The sequence below is a fragment of the Martes martes genome (assembly GCF_963455335.1).
Source record: "Martes martes genome assembly, chromosome: 8".
NCBI lineage: Eukaryota > Metazoa > Chordata > Mammalia > Carnivora > Mustelidae > Martes > Martes martes.
The window spans coordinates 58,221,892-58,230,849 of record NC_137895.1 but is presented as its reverse complement, the minus strand read 5'-3'; the positions used below and the strand labels follow the sequence as shown (position 1 = coordinate 58,230,849).

General features: G+C 43.9%; 1 protein-coding gene across 2 annotated transcripts in view; it reads right to left on the bottom strand.

Moving 5' to 3' along the window:
* Window positions 1-970: 970 nt before the first annotated feature.
* The window catches only part of PTPRO (protein tyrosine phosphatase receptor type O), a gene marked incomplete at its 5' end in the record, with an annotated part of 233,570 nt that continues 225,582 nt past the window's right edge, over window positions 971-8,958 (bottom strand). For both annotated transcript variants that reach the window (XM_080810594.1, XM_080810595.1), the window contains 2 exons: window positions 971-1,091; window positions 7,749-7,884. In XM_080810594.1, the coding sequence (XP_080666720.1) occupies window positions 987-1,091; window positions 7,749-7,884 (241 nt within the window). In that variant the 3' untranslated portion in view covers window positions 971-986. The remainder of the gene's footprint in view (window positions 1,092-7,748; window positions 7,885-8,958) is intronic.

The following is an 8,958-nucleotide window of genomic DNA, read 5'->3' as shown; positions in this document are numbered from 1 at the left end:
GAGAGAGAGAAACAGTGAGCAGCCGGGCAGGGACAAGCCACACACTGACAGGTCTGGGGCTAGAAGTAGAGCATTTTCCTCCTGATTCCACTGTTTGCTCTCTTTACACTCAACCCCATCACCGGTGTGGACACAGGCTTATCTGGGCATCTTTCCCCCTTTAAGTCCCTTTTGTGAATCTAAATATCTTTCCCTTTTAGGCAAATTTGTCTCTCAGTCTTTACCCATTATGACGATAGAATACGAATCCTATCCGGTTACCCACTGATCCATATGCTCTTTATCCTTCCATATGAATCCTACAATGCACTCCTGTCCTCTCCCAACCCTGTGAATTGTCCCCCCCACCTCATTGTACTCAGATATGTTTCACACTGTTTGCTGACTTGAACTGGTATATTGTTCCTTCAGCTAAGAGTATAACAGCTCCAAAATAAGATCTCCTACTTAAAGTTGAGCACAAGGCATTGAATATGTTAGTAATGTTTTCAGGAAGTTCTCAAGTAAGTGTTCACATAATGGACGGAAGCAAGGCTTTCCTCCACTCCACTCTTCCAAGACTAGTGTCAATTTTTTTTTCCTTTGGGATGTATACTCCAGCTCATATGTCCTTTGTAACCCCTTGTATGACCCTCGTTATCAATAAAATATTTGCACAAAACACAAGATAAATAGAGTGGGATGGCAGCATCCTGATATCTCAGACACGGATCCAATATCAGGACAGCTGAAGGTTCTGGATGGAGGGAAGGAAGATTGAATCATAATGGGTTGCCGAAGCTCCAGCCTGTCATATCCCCCAGCCAAGGTGCGCCGAAGTGCTAAGATCTGCATGGTAGTACTGTCTCCCTATACATTTGGGGGGGTCAGAATCAATACAGCTGGCGGCTGCTGCCTTCTGTTATATCCCATCATGTCCCCTCCCATGGTTCGAAGACAGAGCGCCGACGATGGCCTCGTCTTTACTTACCGCTCTGGATTCTGAACTAGGACTTGCTAACGTTCTCATAGATGACATCGCTGATGCAGAACTGCTGCTTCTTCTTCATCCACATCAGTTGCACACACTGATGGATGAAAATGTACTGCTCCTGGAGCAGAAGACCAAAGCAGGTTCAGAGCAAGGTATTGTGCAAACACACGCAAAGATATAGTGCTTTCCTACTACAGCGGGATTAGATACTCTGATCTGATGTCAAAGGAAAAAATGTTCATTATTTAGGAGATAATTTTATAACTAGAAAATCCAAGAGAATAGACTGTAAAAATATTTTGATTAATAATAGAACTTAGGTCATCACAGCTTAACGCTAGCGGCAATGACTATCCAATCAATAAATCATAGGCCTATTTTGAAAAAAAAATTGTGTATCATCTCATAGTATACCAAAATGAATTCTGGGAAGGTTAATAAATTAAGCCTTAAAAAAGCGGGGGGGGGGTTGCTGAATGCAGGTTAGTTTTTCTCTGATTACTTTGAGGAAGGACTTTCTAAACTTCAAAGCAAGGTAATAAATTACAAATAAAAATTTCAAACTACTGTATATAAAACAAAGTAAAATGAATAATAAAAGGGGTAAATTGGAAGCTGGGAAGGAAAACTATTTTCTAAAATTGTGACAAAATGTTGATACCTTTTAAAAAAAAACACATTTATTCAGTATCAAGATCAGACATTTAGCAATCAATAGCATGGGTGCAAAAAAAAAAATCCAATTAAAACCCATTGTTGGAATGATTTACACTTTCTATAGAATAGAAACTAAAATAACCTGTTATACAATTTGTCATAAACCTAGTCCTCGAGTTTTTTGCTCATGCACCTGAGTTTTGTCTAAAACATGTCTTCTTTGTAGCAGCAAGGCCCTGCTGCTACACTGTGCTTGGCTGAGGTCACAAATGTGTTGTAACCTGTAGCTTCTCTGGCTCTCCTTTCCTGCTAAGCCTTGTTTCCTGGCGGTAGTGAAAACCTTCTGCCGCTGCCATCACTACTGCTGGAGCTGCCATAGCCACCTGGTTTCGTGGTTTGGTAAAGTATTGGCTTCCACCACCACAGGGGCCAGAGCTGCTGCCTCCGAAATTTAGTCCTTCCATGGGTCCCAGCTTTGAAGATTGGTTGTTGTAGTTGCCAAAATCATGACAGCTTCTCCTTCCTCCAAAATTGCTTCCATCATTATCAAATCCATGATAGCCATCCTCACCACCACCACGTAACCACCACCTCCTCGACTGCCACCAAAGCCACCTCCCCAGTTTCCTCATGAGCAAAGTTGTCATTTCCACAAAAACCACCTCCATGACCACCACCAAAGTTTACAGAACCACTTTGACCTCTTTGGATGCATGAAGCACTAACCATCTCTTGCGTAGCTCGGACTTTCCTTACTTCACAGTTGTGGACATTGACAGTGTGGGATTTTTGAATGACAATCTTGTCTAAAGGGTCATGGTCATCAAGCGTTATAAAAGCAAACCCTGTTTTTGCCACTGCCTTGGTTGGTCATGATTTCAATCACTTTGATTTTCCATACTGTTCAAAATAATCTCTCAGATGATGTTCTTCAGTGTCTTCTTTAATGCCACCAACAAAAACCTTTTTCACAATGAAGTGGGCATGAGGTCTTTGAGAATCTTCTCTTGATACAACCCTCTTTGGTTGCACAACTCTTCCACCCCCCTTGTGTGGCCTTGCTTCGTGGCTGCCTCTACTGCCTCCACGGGGCCATACTTGACAAACCCAGAGCCTCTGGAGCACTTGGTGTTTGGATCTCTCATGACCACACAGTCTGTGAGCATTCCCCATTACTCAAAAATGGCTCCTCAGCCTCTTATCAGTTGTTTGAAAGCTCAGATCTCTGGTGAAGAGTTTTCGCCGCTGTTCAAGCTCTTAGGAGACTGACTTAGATATAATGGCGGTGGGAAGGGAGACTTTAATGATGCTTACTTGGCAGACATCCACAGGCAGAAAGGAATAATCTAACAAACATATCTCGATACCTTTATTTTTGTTTAAAATTCCTCGACTCAGTGACACACACACTTAAACTGACTGATAAAATATATCAGCAATGAGACCAAATACTCCTGGAAGGGAGGGACTATATCTTTTTATTCCTCATGCCTAGTACTCACTGCACTTATGAAGAGTTTTCTGAAGTAAACTGAGGAAATATTAAAACATACGCAAAAGATGGGAACATAATAAAAAAAGTAAGTTGACACAATTGTATCTTGTCCATGACATGAGCAAAGCTAAAGTCCATGACATGTCCATTACCATGTCCACGACATGGTAATGCTCCCTGATGGCTTGAGTTTGTTGAAGCTGTCATTTTTATCTATTGTTGGTGGAGGCATTATTACTAATGTGCTAGTAAATGGCCTTGTGGACACAGATAGTAAATAAGTGGGAAAGGATTCAATTTCATGTCCTCTAAAAAGAAGAATGGTTTAAATAAGACCCAGCAGATCTATATAAAAATTATTCAGTCTTTAAAATGAGATTTATAGAGTTTTGGACAATTTGGGATGATATGATAGCAAAATGTTAAGTGGGAAATTACAGTGTAAAGTTAGTAGATGTACACATAGCATATAAGGTGTAATTGTATAAAAATCATACTTGAATGAGGATAGAGGTGAAATACATCAAAATACTGAGCGTAGCTGTCTTGGTGCCATGAAATCAAAGTAACCTCATGACCCTTTACCTTTTTTCTTTATTTCCTAGAGCTTCTCTGTAAGTAATACCATCAGAAAAAACCTTGACATAAAAGCCAGTCATGATATTCACAGAAGTTAAGGGTCTTTTGTATGACAACTTTATAAAGGTTAGATTAACACTTCAAGGTTGATACCTCAGCCTCATCTGTATTTTTCAACAAGCTTTGGAGTAAGTGCATTCCCTTATTTTGTGATAGTATCCCATCCATAACTGACCACCTCTTCTCATTATCACACAACACCCCGTTGGTTCTGGGCTTCTGTCAAGCACTGGGCACCTCCAGGCCAGAGCGTGCCTTGTTTTTCAATTCAGAACTGGCCAGTGGCCAAACTTTGTGTCACGAAGAAAAAAAAGAAGCTGGACCCCAGGAAAAGTAAATGCGAGACTATTTACAGATGCGTCCCTGAGAGCCCCTGAGAAGTCTAAGCCGCTGATCGGGATGATGGCTGCTCAGGACAAAGCCCTAACTGACCTCCAGGGAAAGCCTATTAGAGGAAAATCAAACAAAACCTTTGATAAAAATAGAAGAGAAGCCAAGAGAGGTGAACGCCACCCCATAGAGAGCACTTTATGGCTTCAAAATGCTTGTCTAGATTCCACTCTTCATTTAATGGATACGCTACAGCTGTTCATGAAGGCATCACTCACATTTTACACATGGGGACAGGGAGCTACGAGAGGGGAAGGTGGGTGTGCGGCGGCCGTAAGTGGCCCAGGCCGATTCACAGAGTCTGGCCTGCGGACCCCAACTCCCTAACTACCCCTTGCTGCTCCTGGGGAGAAGCTCATAGCCTGTGCCCCACCAGTTGAGAAGAGAAGAGAACACATCAAAGTGCAGCCCGCGCAGCATGTTGCCATGACCGGAAATGTGCGTCTCAGGACAGACTGTTTCAGTCAGTTAGTTCTGCTATTTCTGGAGTGAGGCAGGTAGAATCGAGATGACGAGCCGTCTAGAGGAGGCAGGAAAATTACAAAACCAGCCATGAGAGGGAACCTGGTTCATAGCACACAGGTGGTTTATATAATTGGAAATCAGCTGGAGAATCACTCCTGCCTCTTAAAAATCACTGGGATGGGGTGATAAAACCAAAGAAAATAATTTGTTACTTTGCTCCTTATTTGTTAACATCAGTAAGGTCGAAGGCAGCAAGGACTGGGGTATTATGAATGGGCTCAAGGAGGATGTTAGGAAAACCCTAACATTCAGAATCCAGGTTGAACCATGAAGAGCACAGGAACCAAGAAAAACAAAGGTAAACGAACAAGATGTTCCAGACATAACTAACGAAACAGACATAAATAAATAGCTCAAGCTAGAGAGCCTCCGCTGCAGAATCCCGAGGGAACTCAAGAGCGAAGCTGGAACAGTTGGAAAAAATCAGTAACTTATGGTGACCTCTGCCTCTTTTGCTGACTTTGAGTTTTCCCACCAGAGTTCAGGGAAGGGATATTGCCCTTTAAAAAGACCGTTTCCCTGGAGATGTCAGCCTAAAAATGCTGCTGGAAACAATAAAGCCAAACAACCAAGATTTGGGACTAGAAAATTAGGGAGAACGCAAAACACTTCCTCAGCTTTGCCAACACACACGGGCTGACTGCTCTAGTTCGGTGCCATTACCACACTTGAGAAGAGATAAATGGTGTTGCAAATTGGATGGAGGGTCTGCCATGTGAAGGTAGTTTTTAATTTAACCTTTTTTTTTTTTTAATTTGTCAGAGAGAGAGAGGGAGAGCATGCAAGCACAGGCAGAGGCAGAGGGAGAAGCAGGCTCCCCGCCAAGCAAGGAGCCCGATGTGGGACTCGATCCCAGGACGCCGGGACCATGACCCGAGCCGAAGGCAGCTGCTTAACCAACTGAGCCACCCAGGCGTCCCTGTGAAGGTAGTTTTTAAAAAGGCATTAGGATTCTGTAATTGGGAAAGCCAAGGCAAATAGGCTATAATCAAAGTCTATAAAATTATAAGAGGCATAAATTAAGTCAACGGGGCAGACAATTCATCACATCCAAAATACTTAAAATAAGGAGTGGCCCTTTGAAGTTTGGGAATTAATATACATAATGGGGAGTTTTAACCACATATTAGGATGTAAATTTATGGGAGTGAAAACCAAAAATATGGACCGATTCATAAAGCACTGTTTAATCACTAGGTAGTGGGCTCCTCTGGGGAAGCAGAACATTTTGAGCTTACACCAACAAGGTAATGTTCGTGTCCCCACTGCTGTAAATTAGAAGGCAGCTGGGCTGGGATGTGAGTGGGCTCAAGGAAGTGAGCAAATAAACACATCATCAATGAGACCTGCATGTGAATGGGTCACTCTTTCCAAAGTGGTATGATCTTGGTAAAGCACAGAAATAAATCGCTTGGGTTGGCTGTATTGAGCCTTTGTCAGATGGGAGTGGGGAAGCAGGGAAGAAAAGTAAAGAGTAGGAGAGGAGAAACCAGAAGCGTGGGAAGAACTGAGATGCCCTTCAGCAGAAGAATTGATAAAGAAGTGTCGTCCATATGCACAGTGGAATATTACGCAGCCATCAGAAAGGATGAATACCCAACTTTTGCATCAACATGGATGGGACTGGAGGAGATCATGCTGAGTGAAACAAGTCAAGGGGAGAAAGTCAATTATCATATGGTTGCCTTTATTTGTGGAACGTAAGGAATAGCATGGAGGACATTAGGAGAAGGAAGGGAAAAATGAAGGTGAGGAAATCGGGGTGGGGTGGGGCACGGGGGGTGGGGGGGTTATGAACCACGAGAGTCTGTGGCCTCTGGGAATCAAACTGAGGGTTTTAGAAGGGGAGGGGCCAGAGGGAATGGGTGAGCCCGGTGGTGGATATTAAGGAGGGCACGGATTTCATGGAGCACTGGGTGTTATATGTCAATAATGAATCTTGGAACACTACATCAAAAACTGATGATGTACTGTATGGTGAATAACAAAACATGGAAAAAAAAAAAAAAAGGAAAGAAAGAAAGAAAGAAAGACAGAAACCGGAAGCGTGAACAGAGACCTACCATTACTACAGGCTCTTTGAGTTATACTGACACCTAGTGGTGCTTAGTAGGAAAAGCATGGGGAAGACGAAGGCAGCATTTCATCTCTTGGAACTTGAGTAGGTCAGGTCAGGTTGTTTTCTACTCTACAGGCGTTCCGCCCCCACACTCCCTGAGCAAAAAGGGTTATTGTATGCTCCAAGCTGAGAGGTCGCAAGTACCTCACGGTAACGAGGGTTCTGAACCAGCTACTGTGCGTGGGTTTCGGAGGCACCCAGGAGCCCACACGCTGCTGCTGGGTGGGTGTGTGATGCTGTGTGCAGGCAGCAGCCCAGGGCTAACCACTCCCGCCGGAGTGCATTCTGAGGCTTCTAGGCAGGAGAGGATGGGACGGAAGAGGAGGAAGAGGGAGCACACAACACGGGTGGGTATTTCTGGGGATGCTCCCATGTCGTTACAATGGTAAACCCATTCCTTTACATCAAGGACACTGGCAGCACTGCTCCGTTGGGAGCTAGAAATCCTTAACATCATAAGAGGGACAGAAAGCATAAATCCAGCCCCTGATCATCATCCAAAGTGCATTGGGACAGAGTCACATAAAGGACGAACTAATGCCAAACTTATCGAATCACATCTAGCATTTCAAATATAAATTAAATCACGTCAGTTCCACGGTCTCCTCTTGGTGGCATTTACCCAGATTGGCTGTCACCTTCACTGAACTCGGTCTGTCCAAAGAGGTTTTATTCTATTATAGATATTGTAGATACATCCGTGTGCCTTGGATTACTAAAGGGCATAGGACGCCAACTGCAGGGCTAGCACTATACACTGAATGGATTTCTAGAGGCTAATATCTATTTTTTTTTTTGTACCTTAAACAGTTTGAACACGCACACTAAGAAACTGGGAAGAGCAGAGGCAGAAAAAAACCTGAGACAATTGTTTTGAAACATGAGACTGAATCACGAGAAGTTTCTCAGTCCAGGGCATATTTGAAAATACATTTTGATTCCACTCTTACCTCTGTCTGCACCATAGACATCCGGTATGATCGCATTTCCGACACCAGCCCTAAGATGTCGACAAACTCATGGTCCCGAATGTGCTGCAGGAGCCTGTCCAGGGCAATGAATGTTCCCGTCCGGCCGACTCCCGCACTGCAAGAGAGTGTCCAGACAGCATGTTCCTCAGACAGTGATTTTATATGGTTGCAAACACATTGGCCACTAGAAAAGCCCCCAAACTATAGGTGGCACCACTGAGAAAAAGGAAGAAATATTCCTGAGAATATTTTCCTGATTTTGAAATACACAATTGTGGTTGGTGGTTTTGTTTTGTTTTGTTTTAATTTGAGAGAGAGAACTCAACGAATGGCGGGGCTGGGGGGGGATGGCTGGGAGAGGGAGAAGCAGACTCCCCACTGGGCAGGGAAATGCAGGCGGGATGCAGGACTTGATCCCAGGACCCTGAGATCATAACCTGAGCCAAAGGCAAATGGTTAACTGTCTGAGCCACCCAGGCGCTCATTGGTGTGTCTTTCAGTGTCACATTTCTGTCACATTTCTGAGTCGCCCTGCTGCCTCCCTCAAAGAGGTGTGGGGCCCCCTGTTTCCTGAGGAAGGTAAGGAGTCCAGAGGGAGCCTGCTGGAGACTTGCTTCCTGGTCTCAGGGAGCTGATACACAAAAAACAATTCCAGTTTTCCTTGTATCCTTGGAGTTCGGTCACACCCCCTGCTGGAAAGTTGGCTTGAGAGACCACACACTAGCTCTAGCTCTGGGGCGACAGCCATTTGCAGGAGGTCAAGAATATTTATATTATTTAGTGCTGTGATTAGTGATTTTTAGTCTCACTTTGTGTTTGGCCATGTTATAAGCCACTCAGAATCACCAAGAGCGCCTGAAGGCATGGATTTGAGCCCTAATCCTTCCCCATTCCAGCTGCATGAATTTATGTGAATCCCTTTACCTCCCCACTTCTCGGGTCTTTTTTTTTTTTTTTCTTTTTATCTGAAAGTGAGACTAATAGGATCTACCTCATAGACTATGGGGAAAAAGAAAAGCCATTTTATAAGCAAATCACGTATCTAGTAAGATATCTGTTACCTGTAAATTTTAGAAAGTCAGAGCTCATGTCATGGTAAATTCAGTGGGACCGGGGTATATGGAGGGTTGGGCTCTTGGCTTTGTAAAGCAGAGCCTGTGGTACCACCAGGGAAGACAGGGCTGACAAG